This window comes from Mesoplodon mirus, assembly GCF_964341445.2.
Source record: "Mesoplodon mirus genome assembly, chromosome: 4".
Taxonomy (NCBI): Eukaryota; Metazoa; Chordata; class Mammalia; order Artiodactyla; family Ziphiidae; genus Mesoplodon; species Mesoplodon mirus.
Window position 1 is genome coordinate 104762957 of NC_138979.1, and position 22636 is coordinate 104785592.

General features: G+C 44.6%; 2 protein-coding genes across 3 annotated transcripts; one reads left to right on the forward strand and one right to left on the reverse strand.

The window, feature by feature from the left end:
• Positions 1–2507: 2507 nt before the first annotated feature.
• Positions 2508–6338, reverse strand: RPUSD2 (RNA pseudouridine synthase domain containing 2). The gene is made up of 3 exons (XM_082617905.1): positions 5711–6338; positions 4142–4438; positions 2508–3450 (listed from the first exon to the last, which is right to left on the reverse strand). Exons 1-3 carry the CDS (start codon positions 6335–6337, stop codon positions 2716–2718), a joined length of 1659 nt encoding a protein of 552 aa, XP_082474031.1. The 5' UTR covers position 6338; the 3' UTR covers positions 2508–2715.
• A 3832-nt stretch (positions 6339–10170) lies between these two features.
• CCDC32 (coiled-coil domain containing 32) lies at positions 10171–18918 on the forward strand. Of its 2 annotated transcripts, none has more exons than XM_082616925.1 (4): positions 10171–10276; positions 12101–12359; positions 15050–15206; positions 18265–18918. In XM_082616925.1, the coding sequence occupies exons 2-4, from the start codon at positions 12113–12115 to the stop codon at positions 18401–18403; spliced, it is 543 nt and encodes a 180-aa protein (XP_082473051.1). In that variant the 5' UTR covers positions 10171–10276; positions 12101–12112; the 3' UTR covers positions 18404–18918. The 2 variants fall into 2 exon arrangements, with proteins under 2 accessions (XP_082473051.1, XP_082473052.1); XM_082616926.1 differs by having other exon boundaries at positions 10187–10276; positions 12106–12359.
• Positions 18919–22636: the final 3718 nt, after the last annotated feature.

Genomic DNA, 22636 nt, shown 5'->3' on the forward strand with positions numbered 1-22636 from the left:
GATAGTTTTGATTTGCATTGCCCTGATGTTGAGCATCTTTTCATATGCTGTTGGCCATTTGTATGGCCTATTTAGAGTATGGGTTTCCTTTTGGGTGATGAAAATGGCTACTATCAAAAAACCAAAGTAACAAGTATTGGAGAGGATGTAGAGAATTGGAACCCTTGTACATTGATAGAATTGTAGAATGGTGCAACCACTATGGAGGGCCCTCGAAAAATTAAAAGCAGAAATACCATATGATCTAGCTGAAGGAAACCAAAATGTCACCCCAAAATATGTCCCTTCCTCACTCCCACTGCAGGAGACACGGGTTGGTTCCCCAGTCGGGGAACTAAGATCCTGCATGCCGTGCCACACGGCCAAAAAAAGGTTTATGTTAATGCAGTGACTTTTGGCAAACCCTTAAGGATGGGAGCTGGTTGCCAGAGGAACCAACCCTGGAACTTCCAGCACCACCACCAAACTCCAACCTCTGAAAGAGAGGAGCTAGAGATTGACTTAATGATAATGACCAATGGCCAATGATATAACCAGTCATGCCTTGGTAATGAAACCTCCCTAAAAATCTCTAATGACTAGGTTCAGAGAGCTTCCGAGTTGGTGAGCAAGAAGGCATCCACATGCTGGAGAGTGGCACACCTGAGCTCTATGGGGTCAGAAGCTCCTGTGCTCAGAACCCTTCCAGACCTCGCCCTGTGTCTCTCTTCATCTTGCTTATTTTTCCTGTCCTTTAAAATCCCTTGTAATAAACCAGTAACCGGGTAAGGAAACTGCTTTCCTGAATTCTGTGAGCCATTCTAATAAATGGTTGAACCTGAGGATGCGGTTGTGGGAACCTTTGAGTCACAGCTGGTCAGAAGCACAGGTAACAATCTGGACTTGCCATTGGCATTTGAAGTTGGGGCAAGTCTTGTGGGACCAAGTCCTTAACTTGTGGCATCTGACCCTATCTCCAGGTAGATGGTGTCAGAGATGAGTTACAGTGTAGGACACCCAGCTTGTGTCAGAGAATTGCTTGATATGGGGAAACCACCACATATTTGAAGTACAGAGTATTCTGTGAGTAAAGGAAAATGAGTTTTTCTTTCCTGGTACCTAAAATAGTTAAACACATAGAAGCAGAGAGTAGAATGATGATGTCAGGGATTGGGGGCAGGGGTACATGGGGAACTGCTATTCAACAAGTATAAAGTTTCAGTTACACAAGATTCTTAAATTCCAGAGATGCTGGACCACACCGTGCCTACAGTTAACAATATCATATTGTACACGTTGAAATTTGTTAGGGGTAGATCTCATGTTAAGTGTTCTTACCATAATAAATAATAAACATATAAAAGTTTTGTGAATCACGGGACACTGCCAATAAAGTGAAAAGACAACCTATGAAATGGGAGAAAATATTTGCAAATCATGTATCTTTTAAGGGTCTTGTATCCAGAATATATAAAAACTCTTATAACTCAAAAACAAGCCAATCTGAATTAAAAACGGGCAAAAGATTTGAATAGACATTTCTGCAAAGAAGATACACAAATGTCCAACAAGCACATGAAAAGATGTTTAACATTATTAGTTACAAGGGAAATGCAAATCAAAACCACAATGAGATACTACTTCAATCCCACTAGGATGACTACAATCAAAACAATGGAAAATAACAAGTGTTGGTGAGAATGGAGAGAAACTGGAACACTTGTGCATTGCCCGTGGGAATGTAAAATGGTTCAGCTGCTGTGGAAAAGTTTGGTGATTTCCCCCCAAATTAAACACAGAATTACCATATGACCCAGCAATTCCACTCCTTGGTATATACTTGAAAGAACAGAAAACATGTATTCAAACAAAAATTTGTATACAAATGTTCATAGCAGCACTATTCACAACCGCCAAAAGGTGGAAACAACCCAATGTCCATCAACCGATGAATGGATATACAAAATGTGGTATAACCATGCTATGGAATATTATTCAGCCATAGACAGGAATGAAGTACTGATGCATGCTATAAATTGGATGAACTCAGGGAACTTCCCTGGCGGTCCAATGGTTGACTCTGCACTTCAAATGCCAGGGGCGCGGGTTTGATCCCTGGTCAGGAAACTAGGGTCCCACATGTCACACGGCGTGGCCAAAAAAACAAAACTAGATGAACCCTGAAAACACTATGCTAAACAAAAGATGACAGACACAAAAGGTCACATATTATGTGATTCCATTTGTAAAAAAAGTCCAGAATAGGCAAATCCATAGAGACAGAAGGTTGACTAATGGAATCAGGGGCTAGGAGGAAGAGGAAATGGGGATTACTTATTTAAAGAGTATGGGTTTCCTTTTGGGTGATGAAAATGTTTTGGAACTAATTAAGAGCTGATGGCTGCACATCATTGTGAATGTATGAAACACCACTAAACTGTATATCTTAGAATGGTAATTGTGTTACGTGAACTTTACCTCAATTAAAAAACCAAAAAGACAAGTAGTAAGAAAACCAGACACACAGGTATTAGAAAAAGATATCTATTTACAAACCAAAAAGTCCCCAAACTCTAGCTGGAGGGAGAAGGAAGGAGGTAGCAAGTATGACCAGGTCCTTTAAGAGCCCAACCTCACCCCTGAGAAAGTCTAAGTACCACCCCATGTGGTCAACTCCTACTTCATGGCCCATCCCTGTTCCAGTCTGAGAAGTAATCCCTCCATTGGCCACAGCCCTCAGTCCTCTTGCCAGTCATCCTGTGCCCAGGCAGGCATTGGTGAAAAGTACTCGAAGCCTGGCCCTTTATAGCGCAGGGCATGCAGGAACATCACAAGATCCTGGGGCAAGGGGTCCTGTCGCACTAGCCGGCACTCTGCACAGAGTGGGTCTGTCTCTTGATCCACGACATCGATTTCCGTTGCCTTCCCTGATGCCAAGGGCACTGTGGCCAGATCCTGAGGGCCTGCCTCAACGGCTCCATCCATCTTCTGGGCAGATGCAGCCAACTCTCCTAGGCAGTTTTTGCCCAGCTCTGAGGAAGGGGCTGTGGAGTCTGTGAGTCCTGGAGACAGGTCACCCTCACAGACATCGAGCACATCCAGACTCTGTTTGGCCTGGTGCTCTGCCACGAGGTCCCGTAGTAGCTCCTCATCTGTCTTTGGAATGTGGCCGCCTCGGCCTCGGGAGGGGCCCCAGGCGACTGAGTTGTAGATGGGGTCATTGAGGATGGGGTGACCCAGGAACTGGAGGTGGACTCGGATCTGGTGGGTGCGGCCTGTGAGTGGCCGGCACCGTACCACACTGGAGTGGCCATTGTAGCTCAGTCTCTGGAACACTGTCTCACAGGGCTTGCCCCGAGGATCTACACGGCATACCCCTACCTTGTAGGACACCACCAAGATGGGTTCCTTGCAGGTTACTTCCTCGGCAGGGAACTCCCCCTCCACCCGGCACATGTACTCCTTCTCCAGCTACACAGGAGGGAAGAGGGGGAAAGTCAGCACAAAGCCTAAACGCATGAAGCCCAAACCCTCTGCAGTGATGACAATGGACCTGTGTCAGACAGAAGAGGATTCAAACCCCAGCTCCACCATTTGCCAGTTGCGCAATCCTAGGCACATTACTTACTTAGTCTCTTTAAATCCCATTAACTTGTCTGGAAAATGTTTGATTAGAAAAGCATTTACCCCAACAGGGCTGTTATATGGATTCAGTCAGCTGGGCTCTAACGTACTTGGTACTGGAGCTTGGTATACAGTAAACAATAAATATATTACAATCAGATCCAGAATTACAAGTCTCAAGACCACAATCACCACCATTTAACTCTTCTACCCAAGCACCTTCCAACGCCATCCAGAATTCTTCCCACCAAGCAGATTCTCCCCACAGTCTTAAAAACCTTGCTCAGCCTGTCAGCACTTTAAATCTTCAAAACAGCATATTACTGAGAGGCAGTATATGTCATCTCTAAAGATCTTTTGAAACATGAGAGATAATAACCTGTCTCTGGCACTTTCGGTGTTGACCTTCCTGAAGATAGGAGGCATGACCAGATAAACATGAAGCCTCACTTCAGATCTAGAACTCAGTGACACCCTTTCAACAAAGAGCAGTCATGAGGTCAGAAGGTGGCCTGCAGGAGGCAAAAGCTTGGCTCACCTGCCGGTCCCGAACCTGTTCATGAATTCTCTCCGAGACGGCTGCTGTCTTGGCAAACATAAGGACCCCAGAGGTAAGGCGGTCAAGCCGATGCAATGGGTGTAGCTCCTTGAGTTGGTGCTCCTTGCCCAGGATGAAGATGACCGTGTTGTGTCGGAAGCGGCCACAGGGGTGGACAGGAATGGAAGAAGGCTTGTCTACAACCACCACATCTTCATTCTCTGCTAGCAGGCGGACGGGTTCTGCTGTAACTGGTGGCTCATGCCTGTGCACTGTGTTCCGTAAGAAGTCATTGTCCTGCCGATGACATAGGCAACCAGTCAGCCCAGGGTCCAGCCACCTATAATCAGTCAGCAGCACACACAGTTTCCTTCCCTCTTCCTTACTGATATGGAAGAATGGTCACAGTACATACTTAAGCAAAAAAAGCAGTGTGCATATTGTAGTCTCACTTTACAAAAACACAGACATACAGGTAGATAGCAGACATTGAAAAACTCAAAGAAGGATATACACAAAATGTTAATGGTGATATCCCTGGGTGGTAAGAGTATGGATTTTTGTTGTTGTTATTCTGCGTATTCGTATTTTCTCTACCACAAAGTTATATTCAAAAAGTAAATTTTTCTAAAATAAAGGGAAAAAACCTCCATAAATCATCACTTACTGTGACTTTGAACAAACACCAAGCTCTAAGTCCAGAGATTTGGGCTCTACACCTGGATTTGCTACAGGCATACTGTATGCTCTTAGGAAAGTCATTTAACTTCTCCAGGCCTCAGTTTCTTCATCTGTAAAATGTGAGGGTCACTCCAGACCTGTGCTTCTCAAAATTGGGATGGGAGAGGGGATTCAAATCACTCACTCTCCAAATGCCTTACATCCCCTCACAACTATGGTGAGGCAGTGTTAATAACAAGGGTGTCTGGTACCTCAGCTGTGATGAAATTTTCAAGAAGAGTCAAAGCACTGGGCTAGATAATTCTAGCCTCAATCTCTGTCATTTCACAATTCTATCTTATCAGGCTCTACGATAAATAATTTAAGCCGAAGTTATAAGGACACAGGCGTTGGAGGTGGCATTGTTACCTTACCTCTGTGAGGTTTACCTTAGTTTTCTCAGCTTCCTCACAGGTAAAATGAGGTGGCAGTATCTATTCCACAAGTTTGTCATTAGAATTAAATGTTAAAGTACCTAATGCTTAACTCTGTGCCCAGCACACAGTCAGGAGATATAAATGATAGTCTCGGTTATTACTATTTGTACAGAGATCTACAATGCAAGTTAGAAAGTCATAAGCACCAGTGCCACAAGACAGTGCATAAAAGGAGCTATGAGAATTACAACTTCTGTCCCTTGGAAACACCGAAGACGCCTTGATGGAGGGGATAAGTGGGCTGAGTTCTGAAGCATACAGGCTGTCTACCTGCAGAGATGGGGCGCTAAAAGTGTTCCAAGTGAAAATGAGAAAGCTTCAGAATTACCCCGATTTTACTCCAGTACCTATGCCCTAGTAACTGTGAAATAAAACCCTGCCCCCTTTTGGGCAGGCCCCATGAGGACTCCACCTTGAGCACAACGCTGAGGTCCTGTACTGGCTCCTCGTTGAGGTGCAGGCGCCCCGCCCTGACCGCGGCCTCGTAGTAGGCAAGAGGCTGGGCTCGGAACTCGGTGCTGAAGACGTGCAGCAAGCTGTGGCCCACCCAGCGGCCTTTGCAGTAAGTTCGGAAGTCAAAGTAATAGGGCCGCACTTTGCGCAGGCCGCCCTCAAAGTAGTAGCTGGTCTCGGCAAAGTGTTCATCGCCAAAGCTAACGCCTGCCCGCCGCTTCTTCGGGGGCGGCACGACGCGCTCCCCGGTTGCGCCCCGCCGCTTCTTCCGCTTGCCGGGGCCCGGGGCTGCAGTCGCGGCCTGCTCCCCGCTCCCTGCGGCCTGCGTCGCGTCCCCCGGGGCCGGCTCCACTCCTGGGCCCGCTGGCTCCGGGCGCCCTGGGGGCTGCTCACCCCTCGCGTCGCCACCCGCATCTCCATTTTGCTGAGCCGGAGCCCCCAGCCCGCTCGCTGTCTCGGCCCCGGTCGAGAGTGTTTCCGCCATGGGGCCCCTACGGCCACCCCAAGTCCTGTCAAAGGTGAGGCGCCGGAGGTCGAAGAACACTTGCCCAGAAACCTGGAGCCACATGCGGCCGCCCAGCCACATGACCACCAAGCCGCGGCGGCCAGGTCGCGCTCTGATGACGTCACTAGACACCAACCAATCAGTGAGGCCTAGTGCCGAGGCGGGACTGCGTTAAGAATAGGAGTGGAGTGAGCAGAATGAGTTGAGTTGAGGGGCTGTGAGAATGATTAATTAAGTGTAGATTCCATGTAGATATGCTCGACGTCCCTTGAGTCTGGAGAGACTCTTGAAGGTTATTTCAAAACAAAACAAAACAAAACAAAATGAGGATTGCTAAACTCTGAATATCCAAGAAGCAGTGTTGTATACTTTAAAGGGTATTATATTTTGTGACTTATATAACTCAATAAAGCTGTTATATATGTAATTAAGCACACACATCTCAGAAGCAATGTTTTTACACTTGTCCTTCTTCCTAACAGCATGAGAAGGACTAGAGATCTCCCATTTGCCTCCCATATGCTCGTGTCCTGAGATTAAAACTCCAAGTGGATCAGAAGATGTACTTGTCAGAGTTCTTAAATGCAAAATACTGAAACCAACTTATGTTAACTTCATAAGAGATGGAATTATTGAAAGGATATTACTGCCTCATAGGATTCACAAGAGAGCCAGAGAACAGGCTCAGAAACATCCAAATCAAGAGAAGCCAAGGCCTCTGAGAACCAGCCACATGACAAAAGGGTGAATTGTATGGAATGTGAATTATATTTCAATAACGTTGTTATTTTTTTTTAAATACTCAAAATGTGGTCCGTGGATTAGCAACATGGGCAACATCTGCTAGAACCGCAGAATCTTCTTCCTCCTTCCCTCTAGATCAGCTGAGTGAGAATCTGCATTTTAACAAGATCCTCAGATGATCTGTCTGCATATTAAAGTTTGAAAAGGACTTTTTTTTTTTTGAAAAGGACTTTTATAGACCACGCAAAGTAGATTTTTGTCGTACCCTTTGGACATCCAGCATCTTCTCAACACTCTTCTTTGTGTGGGGAATTTCCCACATTAAGTACTGCCTCCAAGAGGTGGAATCCAGAAACTGGCCTTCCCAGCCTCCCTTGCAACTTGGGCATCCATCACCTGGGCTCCTTTGATCAGGCAGAACCTTTGGTTCAGAGGCATATAGCAGAGGAAGCAGGCACAGTGTGGAATACATGTCTGACAAGATAGCATTGGAGGTATCTGATTTGGGGGACTAAGAGTGGGGGAAGTTCTTGTGTCCAGTGCCCAGCTGCAGTGTCTATGTTCAGTGGCATTGGGGTGCTCCCTGAGAAGTCCCTCAGTGAGGTTTAGACACTGAGGTTTACTCAGTGGGTGTAGACCCCAAGTCTGACTCTTTGGTCCATCTTGAGATTCTGTGAACTATTTAATATCCTTTAATCCTGTGGTGTACAATAGAATAGCCATTAGCCACCTGTGGCTATTTAAATTTAAATTAATTAAAATGAAAAAAAAATTTTAATTCAGTTCTTCAGTTACAGAAACTGCATCTCAAGTGCTCGATAATCACATGAAGCTAGTGGATACCTTGTTGGACAGCTCAAATACAGAACATTTCTATCATCACAGAAATTTTATTGTACAGAGCAGCTTTTTTTTTTTTTTTTTTTTTTTTTGCGGTACGCGGGCCTCTCACCGCTGCGGCCTCTCCCGTTGCGGAGCACAGGCTCCGGACGCGCAGGCCCAGCGGCCATGGCTCACGGGCCCAGCCGCTCCGCGGCATATGGGATCCTCCCAGACCGGGGCACGAACCCGTATCCCCTGCATCGGCAGGCGGACTCTCAACCACTGCGCCACCAGGGAGGCCCAAGAGCAGCTTTAATTAATTCCTTTTACTGCTTAAACTGGCTAGAATGAGCTCTATAGTTTGAACTAAGAACTCCACCTAACTTACTGTGATAAGGATTTAAGTCTTTAAGAGCAATGGGAAACTGTCAAAGAGTTTCTGGGGTGTGTGTGTGTGTGTGTGTGTGTGTGTGTGTGTGTGTGTGACATGATCTAATCTCCATTTCGAAAGATTACCCTGGTTGCAACTTGGAGAAGGGACTGAAGAGTGAATCACAAGGTCTAGCTCCAATTCAGTGTGGTCTTTGACCATGAGGGTTCTAATTTAAACATTCAGACACCAAACAAATTTTGAACATTTGCTAAGCATCACTTGGCTCTAGAGATACAGAGGTAAGAAAGACATGGTTCCTGACCTCAGTGAAGGCCTAGGCTGGTTGAGGAAACAAATATAAAACATATTTATGCTAATCACATTGTGGTTAAAGCAGAGACCAAGATAGAGGGATGCTGACTGCCCTCATGTGGCTTCCCAGTGTGAACAGTCCTTGGGGAGGGGGAGATCACCAGGGCTTATGGTTTCAGCTTTGCAAGTCCAGGATCTGGTTTGGATTTATTCAGTACACACACTAATTAAACTCAGAGGACACAGATGAATCGCTAAGGGTGACCATTTGTTAATTTACAACTGTAACTTTAAGTTAAAAGGTGTATTCAATTTTATACCAGCCACTGTTTGTGCCTACTATTAAAGGCACCCTCATCCTGGTATCAAGATATGTAAGAGGCCAAATATGAAATCAAGAGTTTTTTTTGGTGAGCAGGAAATTAGAGAAAACATCATAAGTGAGTTGAAAGGCCATGGAGCAGCTCAATGAAGCACCCATAAATCTATGACAGTGATCCTTTCTATGAATCAGATGCTACCAGATTCGTGTCACCAGGTCGGGTGGCAGTTGGAGGACTCTGTGGATTCGCCCATTCTCATATATTCCCTGTGAATCAGCACTGCCAAAATCTTGCCTATTATTTGCTCCTTTGTTTTCTAAACTTCTTGCTTTCCACTTCCTTCTGTTTGCATATTCTAAGAATGGTTATAAATGTAACAGAGTACCTTGTAGTTCCTTTTCACATGGTGGTAGTTATTACCACCATAGCCACATTGATTGGCTTTGGACACATCTGGAGATTATACCCTCAGCCAAGCTACTTCTACAGATGGTTGGCTGATGTCTTTCTTCACATGTGTCTTTTGGGAGAGAGTAACCTGCCCTGGAAATTGGGGATCAGGTTGGGAGGGTTGCATCTCAGCGAACGGATAACCCCTGAAGGATATCAAAGGTCATCTCCTTTAAAAAAAAAAAAAAAGCGTTTCTGACACACATTTCCCATGACCACTCTCTCCTTTATGTACTCTGGCCACACTTCCGTCATATCCTCTATAACTCTTTGATGTTATTTGTAAACTTGTCTGTCTCCATGGCGCTTCCTCCTAAGCTTTAAGGCTGGGACCCATACCAAGTCTTACCTGTCTTGAATTCCCGCTTAACACAATACCTCGAACACAGCATGAGCTTGATGTCTATTGACTAAATGAATGTGGGAAAGCTACATAACTTGGTGAACAGGACCTGGATCTCCTGTGAGAGTAAGGAAAGTAATCGCTTCCATCCCCCATTCGAGGAGCAAAAGTCCTCTAACTTGCTTATCGAAGGGCTGAAATTTTCGGGGACAAATACCAGCCCAGAGAACTGCCGAGGAGGTTAACTTGCTCAGGGAACCAAGAAAAGTCAAGGCCTTGGAAACTGGGCTTCCCTATCTGAGCAGGAAACACGTGGAAAGCGCCGTCCGCGCGCCTGTAACGGCTGTAACGGCTGTAACGCACTGATATAAGCCGAATCTACCTGGCCCTTGGGAAGTCTGGGGCCCAGGGCGTGTTCTCCACCGTTTCCAGGCAACAACAGTCCCGCCCATCGTTTCCTAGCACTCTGCTTCTCGCTTCCTTACCCAGCTGAGCTCCACTCGACCAATTGACGCACAGAACATCGCCAGTTTGGGTGGTGGTTGGAGGACTCCAGGGATCCGTCACCTGGAGACTCCGCCTCCCTATTTCTCCCCGGCTGCCAGCGACTGAACTGAGCTGAGCGTTTGCGGGCTGCTGGGCAGGAGGTTGCGGTAGGTGGAGAGGCGCGTGGGTGCCCAGCGTTTTGTATCCCCGGCTCCGGCCGCATTCCCAGATACCACAGAGGTGCCTCGGGGCCTGAGTCGTCCCGCCTAGCAAGTCCTTGAGGCCGGAGTGACTGAGGCCCGGGATCTGGACACCAGGGTTTTCCGCGCTGGTCTGGACTTCCTGCGGGGGACCGGGGGACCAGGGGACCAGGGCTCTGATGCTAGCAAAGTTTTGGTGTGGGTGGGTTCAAACGACTTCGGGATGGGGTGGAGCCTCATTGTGACCCTTGGCATCAGTTCATACAGGGACTCCGTCAAGTATCTGGCCCTTTTACTTCCGGGCCATTGCGCTGGCTGGGCGCTCTCTCCTGGAATTATTCAGACCTTTTCCCAGGCAGCCTTCCTAATCTCAAAGGTCCCTCCTGTAAGAAGGTGTCAATTCATCCTATTAGACTAGATAGTTACGAAAGCCCCCAGGCTTTGTGGGTAGCCCTTCCCACTTAGCTCTGCTCAGGCTACTTTCAGTATAGAGTCCCAAACAGGCAGAGTGATATTGGGTAAAAACATGGCTTTTGGAGCGGCACAGGTCTGGTTTCCAATCAGGGATTCACTCTGTATCAGTAATGTGCCTTTGACAAGTTACCCTTATGATCCTCAGTTTTTTCATCTGTAATATGATGACAATGTCTATCTTTCCATTTTTCTATTAAAATAAGAACATGACCCGTATAGCCCAGCGTCACCATATAATGAGCACATGAGTCTTGCATATGACAGTACTCTCTGACAGTTTTCACCAAGCAGCATTTTTATTATCCTGGTGTACTGTATATGGAACTGTGCAGGGCCTTTAGTCTGTATCCTATTGAAAACAGAATTTAATTGGCTGAGGACAGGGTGGTTGCATTTTGGAGATCTTTGGAGAAAAGTGCAGAATGGTTGTCCTCACTGGAAATGTCCTAGAAATTCCTCTGTGTGTGTGTGCATATATGTGTTAAAACATCCATAACATAAATTTTACCATTTTAACCATTTTTAGATGTACTGTTAAGTGGCATTCACATTATTGTACAACCATCACGACCATCTATTTCTAGAACTTCCCAAACTGAAACTCTGTACCCATTAAACAGTAACTCCCATTACCATCCCTGCCTCCAACCACCATTCTATTTTCTGTCTCTATGAGTTTGACTGCATAGACCTCATATAAGTGGAATCATTCAATATTTGTCCTTTTGTGTCTGGCTTATAGAAATTCCATTTTAAGGGACTTCCCTGGTGGCGCAGAGGTTAAGAATCTGCCTGCCAATGCAGGGGACACAGGTTCGAGCCCAGGTCCGGGAAGATCCCACATGCTGTGGAGCAACTAAGTCTGTTCTCCATAACTACTGAGCCTGTGCTCTAGAGCCCACTAGCCACAACTACTGAGCCCACGTGTCACAACTACTGAAGCCCACGCGCCCAGAGCCCGTGCTCCGCAACAAGAGAAGCCACCGCAATGAGAAGCCCGTGCACTGCAATGAAGCATAGCCCCCACTTGCCGCAACTAGAGAAAGCCCGTGTGCAGCAACAAAGACCCAACACAGCCAAAAATTAATTAATTAATTAATTAAAAAAGAAATTCCATTTTAAAAGACAAACTTCATTATGAAAACAACCTGAGTGCAGAGCCAGAAGAGGAACCTAATTACCCTTTTGTCATCTTTTTCTCTATAACATAGGAATGTAATAGGAGACATTTTAAATTTTGTTAAGAGAAACTTCATAAAATGCTATTACCTTTCTTCCTAAGTCAGTCCTTATTCACTTGAGCTTCTGTTTTTTCAGCTCAGATTCCAAATGAAAATGTTTGGGAACATTGACTCTACAACTACAAGATCTGGCCCGGATCTTTGGGCCGAAATCTGTTCCTGTCTGCCACATCCTGACCAAGAGGATAGTGCCAGCAATGCTTTCTCAGACTCCTTTATGGATTCTTACCCTGCAGGCACAAGCCAGAGGGAGGCCGCCCCAGACTTTGCTGTACAGCCAGCTGTAAAGCCTTGGGCTCCCCTGCAGGATTCAGAAGTGTATTTAGCATCTCTAGGTAAGTTAGATGGCTTTTTTTTTTTTTCAATCAGAAACTGGTAGTTTTAAGGAAGCATGTTGAAGTTCTGTTACATCAAACCTGGCTTTCTATTCTCAGTTTGTTTTTTTTTTTGTTTTTTGGCCTTACCACATGTATCTGTCAGATGTAATTCTAGGGGGTGTTTCAGGTTGGTTGTTGGGAAGGAGCCCCCTTTTCCTTGTACATCCCTTAACAGTCTTTGTCATCTCCGGCCTCTGACTGTTTCATCTAAATTCTGCTTTATTTATTGGCATTCTGTAGGACACTCTTGTTCACTCTTGGTGGCCCATGTATTCAAACAACCCCAAAGTGTCATACCTTATGCGTCCTGAAAGAAGAAGGTCATGGTCCCAGGGCTACATGTGGATTTATGACGCTACCGTTTGAGAAACTGTTACATTTAATAGACTGATGGTTGGGATGGGAGTATATTGACATAAAATTCATTCTGCCTCTTGTTAGCCATTTTCATTTTTAAATATTTCCTGAACACATCTTCACTGCCCTGTCCTGTGGCCTTAAGTATTTAGAGAGACTCCTAACACAGGAAAGAGATTCAGATCATCCCGTGCTAGGGGAAAGACAAATATCAGTCTTGGGCAGTGATCGCCAATCTTCAGAATTGTGTTAACCTTTATTATTAGACATCCATGAGACACATCAATGTGTCACAAAACCAAACCTGAGAATAATTATTTGAGGAAGGAAAGGCAATTCAGGAAGAAGAAGCATTTGAGGAAGGACAGAAAGAAGAGTCAGAATAGAGTTTACATGATTGCTAAGAAATTTCTTGGAAAAATAGAAGGAATTTGGTTAGTGATGTACTGGAAGAAAAAATATATGAGAAAAACGCAGGTGGAATGATGGCTAATGAGAAAGATGAGGGTGTACAATGAAATTTATTGGGAAGCCACCAGAGATAGTATAGTAACACTTGCAGCAGTGGCCGAGGAGGTTACCAATTCTGTCGTAATAGTCAGAATATCTGTTTAGTGATGATAAGGAGAAGAAGCCACAGTCTGAGGAAGCTGAAGAACCAGATCCTTCGGCTTGTTGGTGCTCTGGGCCCAGGGCATATAAGAAACTTTCATGGATTCAGTGATGTTTTTGATTGGTGAAGACTGGTTCAGAAGGTTAAAACTCCACGGATCTTTTCTAGAATCAGTTAAGATGTTGATTAAAATGTCCTCCCCTGAAGAAAATAAGAGGGATTCCTGTTGCCTATGGCAGAGTCTGGAAGATAATGGCAAGCAGGTTTGGAGGATGCAAGGCACATATTTCTGCCTGATCACATCTGATCAGGGACTCAGCACCCTCAGAAAGGGGAAGACCTTTTCCAGCCCAAAAGACTACCTCCCACCTTGACAATCAAGGCCTGACAACATAAAGATTGCTTTTATTGCCAAATAAACTTATATCAGAGAATCCACTAAGAGTAACAATTAAAAACTTTTAGCCAGTTCAACCTTAGATATACATAATCCTTTACCCATCCTCCAGGAGAAAAAAACTCCTCAAATATTTAACATTTATCAACTGTAGTTTTTTTTTTTTTTACATGGGTGTGAGGTTTTGGTGGTAACTTGTAGCAACAAAAGGTGTTTGTTTTGATCAGTGGGTTCCAGCTGATGCGGCTTGTTTAGAAATGAAAACAAGATTGCAAATCATACAGTTTCTACTGGTGGGCTTGATGTCCACCCCTCCCCTCCAAAAAGTCATAATTTACCTATTTATTACAGTTGGAGGCAAGACTAAATTAAGGCAGAAGGCAAATGGTGGTACCCTTACTTGTAGTCTTTTAAAGGGGCTATCTGTTCATCAATTATACTTAAAATGCAAAGAAGAGTAACTAAACATGTATCACCAGGAAGTCATAATGGACCACTCTCACAGGGATTACAAGATGTTTGTTTTTGTTAGGCTCCAACATCCAGGCCACAAGCAGAACAACCTTCAAAAAAAATGTTGGGAGATTCCTTTTCTTTAATCAGGAACTTAATCACACATAGAGATCTTAAAGGTCTCTTATTATTGAGTTCTCATCAAGTCAATTTTTGTGTCTAATGAACAATCGAATCTCTCTTCATTTTATCTAATTCTTTCTCATGAGGTTTGGAAACCACTTTATGACACTGTAACAAAAAAAACCATTTACTCCTCCAAGAGACTATTTTCAGGAGTTGAAAGAAGAAAATAGTATACACATGTCAAGCCAGGGAAAACAAGCATTTCTTACAGAGATGCCTGCTGGGCTTCTGTGATTTCAAAGAAACCATGCCATCAATTTATTTATGAGAACCTATAAACCCCTTTTCTGGGGTTAAACAATTAAACAGTTATTTGATACAATGCAGAGAGAAGGCATTGGGATGGAAAAAGAGAAATGTACGTTTGTCCTCCTTAAAAAAATGAGCTCTTTTTCAGGGAGTGTGCTTGTACTCATCAGTGAGAGAATTTTTAAGTTGACATTTTACAGTTTTGTTTTGTTTGGCCGCACTGTGTGGCTTGCGGAATCCTGGTTCCCCAACCAGGGATTGAACCCGTGCCCCCTGCAGTGGAAGCACAGAGTCTCAACCACTGGACCTCCAGGGATCTCCGGCATTTTGCATTTTAGATTAGTTTTGTTTCAACTCACTTTCCTTGTTAAGTTCAACTTCCTCTCTCTTTAGAGAAGAAACTGAGAAGAATCAAAGGTTTACATCAGGAAGTGACTTCCAAGGACATGCTTCGAACCCTGGCCCAAGCAAAGAAGGAATGCTGGGATCGGTTCCTCCAGGAGAAGTTAGCATCAGAATTCTTTGTGGATGGACTTGATTCTGATGAGAGGTAATTGATTCTCGGTCCAGCTCCAGGTGATGGTCTATTTCACTGAAAGCATTTCTCTTCCTCTAAAGAAGTCAGGGAGAGTGACATCTGAGTCCAGATATAAGTTGATATCAACATCAGCTTTTCTGAGCTAAAATCATCCTTTGTAAGGTTGCTTTATTTGCTTAGTCCAGTGGCAGATTTTTGGGAATGAGTATTTTTGCCAAAAAGCAAATTCCCCACCTACATCTTTTCTTTCTTTTTTTTTTTTTTTTTTGGCTGCATTGGGTCTTCGTTGCTGCGTGTGGGCTTTCTCTAGTTGTGGCGAGCAGGGGCTACTCTTTGTTGCCATGCACGGACTTCTCATTGCGGTGGCTCCTCTTGTTGCGGAGCATGGGCTCTAGGCATGCAGACTTCGGTAGTTGTGGCACACGGGCTCAGTAGTTGTGGCTCGCATGCTCCAGAGCGCAGGCTCAGTAGTTATGGCTCATGGGCTTAGTTGCTCCGCGGCATGTGGGATCTTCCCAGACCAGGGCTCGAACCCGTGTCCCCTACGTTGGCAGGTGGATTCTTAACCACTGTGCCACCAGGGAAGCGCCCCCACCTACATCTTGATCACAGGTTGAACAGAGTTGAGAATAAATTATTGTCTTCATTTTTAAGTACACACTGTGCTTGAGAAAGTAGTAATCAATCAACAACTGGAACCAAATCTTCTTACCTATGAATCTCCACTGCCTTACAGAGTTTCTGTCATATTTCTGTCAAATTTGTGTAGACCAAATGAATGAATTTCTTAAGCATCTACTATGAAGGCACTGTGCTTGATGTCATAGGCATGGAGGGGAGATGTAAAGACGTTTTAGAGCCTTTTTTGGTCCTCAGAACTAGGTGGGGAGAGCTGACAAATATATATGTAGACATACCTAACAAAGCGAGGCAGCATAAGAAAAGAGCCAGGTGAGTGGAAGTGACAACGTGCTTTAGGAGTTGAAAGACCGTTGAGCTCCCTCTGGGGTCTGGTTTTGCACCAAAGGAGAACAGTATCTGCAGATGGGCTGGATGCAGAAAGGAGGAGAGGGCATTCTGCCACAAAGAGCAGGATGGTGCTTGACACCGGGGATAGGAGCTCTGCCACTTCCTGGTTGTATGTTTCTGGGTGAGTAACCTGTGTGTGCCTCAGCTTCCTGCTCTGTAAAGCAGGAGTAGTACCTCTTACCTTATAGGGTTGTTATGAGCATTAAATGAGTTACTATGTATAAAGCACTTAGAACAGTGCCTGGCACAGGGTCAGTACTGTGTGTTAGCTATTCTTAATATTATTCTTCCTAACAGAATTTTAAAATTCAGTAAGAACTTATTCAAAATGAAAATCAGTGAGGGAAATAAAAACCTGAACTTTAACACAAGGTCTTAGGAGAATATGACTTAACCTAAGTTTACATCATAGCGTTAACACTGATTTTGAGAGTCCCATGGTATCAGATGAAGATACTGCTGCTGAAATCATGGACAGTATGTGAATAGAACTTCATGGTTACATTTTATTTTTTAATTTGCAAAGTATTTTCACTTACATTATCTCAAATATTGCATCAGTGTGCCCCCAGATCCTTCAGAAATCAGTGTGGCATCTAAGGTCAGGTCAACTTCCCTCTGAGAGTTCAGAAAATAATATACATTTTACTCTTTTCTTTTCCCAATTGAGCCTTAAACGGCCCCAAATACAAAAGATGAAGATGCACAGATTTCTGAGCCACTAATAATTTGGTATTATATTGTCTCCTCTTGAATATTTCCTTCCTCTCCAGTTCTGAGAAGAAAAGACAACTTTCTCCTGCATAATTCTCAAATAGGAATTCTTCTTCTCAGAAATCAGATCAGCACCAAGACTCAAGTTCATGTTTCTGTGTATTTATTAATACCTAAAATAACGTGGTTTTCCCTTCCTTATAGAAATAATTGAAACAATTTTATGAAAAGTATGGTAGATGAAGATTAAATACCCACATAGCACCTTAGTCCCCTGAGCTATGGGCACCTGTTGAGCTGTGGGCACCTGTTGCCCTGCGCCTACATCTGTGGGAATGCTTCTTTCTGTCAGTGTTCAGAACAAGCGCCAGGAAACAGTAGATGTGCATTTGGTTTCAAACTTCAAAGTATATGTTTTAAACACAGGCCATTTTGTAGTGGAATTGTGTGGTTCTTCATGTATGTGAAGGCCAGATGTGACCCTCCTCATGGCATGCTTTTGGCAAGGGAGCAATGGGCTGGGAAATCCTACTGTCCAAAACATGATTCCCTCATTTTAGGTGTCTAAAATCTGCTGGTTATGGCCTTATTTCTTGGCTTATGATTTTTTGCTATTGAAGAGCACAGAATGAGGTTTATATTATTCCTAGTCATTTGCAGTTTACCGTGAATGTCTAATAGCTTTAGAGTGGAGGATCCTGGGTACTCAAGGAAGGTGGGGGGGGACATTCCCCCTCCCCACAGATCCAAATAAAAAAGAGCCCCCTGGCATAGTGGCCATTCCTTTGTGGGGGACATTGCTACTCAGATGTTTCCATCTTGGCATCTTGCTGTAGAAAGAACAAACAAAAACACACGAAAAATCGTGCTTAGTACAACTAAGTGCTATAAGTATAATTGAGCCTCAGACTACCTCAGGTATAAGAGATTTCAAGATGCTCAGGTTTCTGCCTCACTAATAATTTGGTATTTATTTGAATGTTTCCTCCCCTTGACAATTTCTCTTCTCTCCAGTTTTGAGGAAAAAAAGACGGGACTTAGGCATAGGCTCTTTAGCTGCTCTCATCAAGCCTTCAGAGACTGCATTTGAAGACGGCCTGGTGCTGCTTGTCGCGCAAGTGCCCACTAGGGGGTAAATTATGCCACGGGCTGCCAGGATGCACAGCTGTCAGAGGAGTATCTGTGCTCCCCATGTTAGCAGTGAAAAACAATTATAGGAAGAAATTGGTGGTGGGCGGGAAGGCAGTCTTTGAGTAACTGAGATAATCATTAAGTCATTAATCAGTGAGGTCTGATGCAGCCACCCTTTTCTCCTGCTCTTTCCTAGCACCTTGGAACATTTCAAGAGGTGGCTCCAGCCAGATAAAGTAGCCATCAGTTCGGAGGAGGTCCAGTATCTGATTCCTCCAGAGTCGCAGGTTGAGAAGCCAGCACCCGGGGACGAGCCAGCAGCAGTGGAACAATAAATTACACACACACAGGCCCAGCAGCTGTCTTGGGTCCAGAGGGAGCAGCAGAGAGCTCGGCAGCGGCAGCAGCAAGGAGAAATCTAGGGAGGGAAAAAGCCCAGCCTTCCACTCCACCAAGCAAGCAGCTGCGGGCCCCTGAGGACTTGCTGGGGGCTGGCACGTGTGACTGTCTTGGGTAAAGTGACTGACCCAGTGTGTGCTGCATCAAAATACCGCCTTCCTCTCTGTCTGACAGCTTGTCCGAGCTCTGTTGCTGCAGGTGAGAAGTCTGCTAAGAACCTAGTGAAGGACCAAGTCTGAAAGTATTTGGAGAAACTGATACCCTTGTGTATAATGTATAAGTTAAGTGAGCCATATTTTTTCTCGCCTCTTCTGGATGTTCCCGCCTGTGTTCCAAGCGTTCCCTTGGTAAATTGTCAGGGAATAGAGTGAAGTCTGCTTCCTTGAATCCAAGACCCATCTGAGGCTTCTCTAACAAGTCCATAATAAATATAGGGACTTTAGGGAAAAGATGCTGGGCCTTTCCTTCGTCTGATTTGTTTCTTGTGGGGAAAATGAACGAAGGAAGTGTGAAAATATAGGTGTTTCTGTGTATACATGTATCTTTTAAATTTCATGCATGGTTTCTCCCCTGACTTCCTCTGGCACTTAAAAAGAGCCAGGTTCCAAATTAGATTTGTGTTTATGGTATTGGTATTTGAAACCACTCCTGAATAATTCCACACCTGCTCCTTGTGGCAGCTTTCCTGGCTAAGCCTATGCTTCCTACCTTGTTTATGGTGTTCTTGTTCAGTTGGTATTGTCCACATAAAACTTTTCTCATCCGACTAGCTGTGTGTGGTGCTATTAACCTGATTCCTCCCAGAGGGGCACTCCCAGGCAGTGAGGAGGTAAAGACAAATGCACGTCAACGCAGGAGAGCTGGTAACCTTTGCCAGATTCCTGTTCTTAACATGTGCCCTCTGACAAGCCAAACCTCGGTGCCCTGAGGGTAGGATTCTGAGGTCATGGCTCCAGTGGAGCGTCTTTCTGGGTAATGGGTTCCAAATCCCTAATGGTGAGCCGGTGGCCATAAAAACCTTCAGAGAACATTTGCTCATTTCTAAATCAAGTAGATTGAGAAATTTTGCCTTGTCCAAAAGGATGGGAACCAACCAGGTGATTCTATTTACTTGCTTAATTATATAAATATTTTTGTCCTAATTTCCAGATGGGTTTTCCTTTCTGTTTTGCCATTGACTACTGGTGTTAGCTTTATTCTTACTGCTTTTTATTAGTAGGATGCCTTTGACAGAGAGAGTGACCCTCTGTTCCCCAGACACTGACAGTCATCCAGCCCTGGACTAAGCTTGCAAGGGATTCTGCCTGGGGTTCAGGTGCCAAACCTCACTCTTCCTACAGAGCCATCTGATGGCTTTCAGATGGATGGATAGGTTTACAAAGGAAAAAAAAACAAAAAACAAAAACAAAAAAAAAACACCTAAGATTTTCCTTCTCCCTGCATGATAAACAAAATTATTCTTCCTCAGTAACAACAATTTAAGAAAAAAAGCAGTAAGGTCTGAAAATACTCTCCAAAAGAGCAGCTGATCATTGATGGTTAGAGAATGTTTCTGTACCAGAAAACAGCGTTTCTGTTATTCAGGCAGGATTCCAACTTTGCCTTTTCCCTACCTCCCATTTTCGACCTAAGAAACAGAAATCTTAACATGAAAAGGTGGGGAGTTGATTCAGAGGAACTGAAAAGGAATTGTAGGACTGAAAGATGTTTAGCCCAGAGTGAAAACCCGGGGTGGGGTGGGGTGGGGCGGGGCGGGGGGGAAGGCCCCAGATCTCCGCTGCCTTCTCACTTCACTCCTCTACAGAGACAGGCTTCCACAGAAGGGAGTCTAATGGGTTGTAACTATGGTTTCTTAATTGGTTTACAGGTGACAGCTTAAATGATGGCTCTAAAAAAAGGTGAAACTCTATTTACCAAAAACAAATTTGATATTAGTTCCCAAAGCTAACTTTTTAATATAAATTTAACTTAGGCGATTGATGTAGTACTAAATTTGAAACCAAGAGTCTTGGGTGCTATCTTTATCCGTACTGTGGCTTACTGTGGGATCATAAATAAGTCAAATGACCTCTTTGTATTCCAGTTCCCTTTCAGAAATTGGACTAACCATGGGAAAAATTGTATTGGCCAAAAATGCTGATCTGTTTCCTTTGATCCTGGAAACTCCCAAGGAGCTCCAGTTAACACTTCCTCAAATCAGTAAAATTTATGAGTTGAGAGAGCCTTTCTTTTTACATCTTTATTGGAGTATAATTGCTTTACAATAGTGTGTTAGTTTCTGCTTTATAACAAAGTGAATCAGTTATACATATACATATGTTCCCATATCTCTTCCCTCTTGCGTCTCCCTCCCTCCCACCGAGAGAGCCTTTCTTATCACCCCTAACTTTCTTCCTTCCTCATGTCCTTAATGAAACAGACAGAAAGAGCACATGGAGCAATATTTACTGCTAAACCTTAGAGCCAGAGAAGGGTAATTCCCAACAGGGCAAAACAGTAATAACTAGGTATATCCAGAGAAGGCTGGTTGGAGCGAGGGAGATAAGTTAAGTGACTGTCGCTGTTCTCTCCTGGCACAGGGCTTGGCAAGATCAGTGCTGGAATGGCACAGGCTTGCATCCAGTACCTGCTCCAGAAATAGGCTCTGGCTGTAGGCACAGCAAGTAAACAAACATCCTACCAGCCGTTGCTGAGGTGTGTCCCTCTCAGGCAGGCCTGCCCACCAGGACTATTGCTGGAAGAGGGAAGATGCCCTGGAGCCACTCCCTGGCCCTGCCTTGGAATGAGTCCCCCAACGCTGGGAACAGCTCCAGCCACATAAGACAGCTGATATTTTACTGAAAATTCCAAACTATCCCAATCAGCTTTGGCCCTACTTCAGTTATAAGATTCAAGACAGGGCACTGTCATCTCAATCTTAGGCTTGTGGGAGGGCTGTCTACTTGAACCCAGTGGTCTATTTAAGGCACAGGTTCATTCATCTAACCAATGTTTGTTGAGCCCCTGCCATGCTTCAGGCACTGTGCATGGTGGTGAATAAAATAAAACCGTATCTTCCCACGTGGGTTGATGGAGGGGCAGATATGGCCTAGTAAACTGGTGCTGTAGTCTCTGATTCTGTAGAGCCCTAGCACAGGCACACAGTGCTTTGAGAGCATATGGGAAGGAGATATGAGAGCCCTAGGCTAGCTGGGTGGGAGGTAGGAGAGAGACCGAGTTAGGGAAGCTAAGTCCAGAAAAATGAGTAGCAGTTGGAGAGAATAGAGGGATAAGAGCATGGGGGCAGAGAAAAGTCCCAGAAGAGGAAAATAGCAAGTACAACAGCCTGAAGGCAAAATAAAGTTTGGATACTGGAAAATAGTTCAGTGTAGCTGGAGCATAAAGGACAAAGGAGGAAGCATCAGAAGGTGAGGTTAGAAATCAATAAACAAGGCCAGGTGTGAAGGGCTTTATAAGCCATGTTAAGGAGCTTGGAATTTATTTGGGCAGCAACAGGGAGCTAAAGGGTCATTTTAAGAGGGGCAGTGACAGGACCAGAACTGCATCTAGAAAGATGGTTATGGCTGCCATGGGTTTGACATGTTTAAATTGATGAGGGGAGCACAAATTCACAGTTGGCAATGATCTGTCTACATGAAATAATGCAATCAGATGGCTCGTGGCTTTCCTTTGTTTTTATTTTCTGGCTTGATTTCTTTGAAGTTATTTTTTCACTATTACAGAACAAATAGAATCATGTATGGCAGATTGTATTTTCCAAAGATGGCCATATCAATATATCACATCCCACACTTTCAACTTACAGTGTGGTGTGGACACTCTTCCACTGAGATGTTGGGTCAATATTCCCTCCCCTGGAACCTGGGTAGACCTACGTAACTGCCTTGCTAATAGAGTACAGCATGAATAATATGACTTCAGAGGCTAGGTCATAAAAACATTCCACCTGGGATCTCTCTCTTTCTCAATATGTTCTTTAGTAGTTCTGAGCCAACATGTAGGAAGTCTGGCTACCTTGAAGCCTCCATACTAGAGAGACCCCACCGAGAGCTAGAGGGGCTCCCGCAGTTTAGTCCCCAGCTGTTTGAGTCTTTCCCACCCCAGGCATCAGACATATAAGTGATTCAAATGATTTCAGCCCCCAGCCTTCAAACCACCCCAGCTGACAC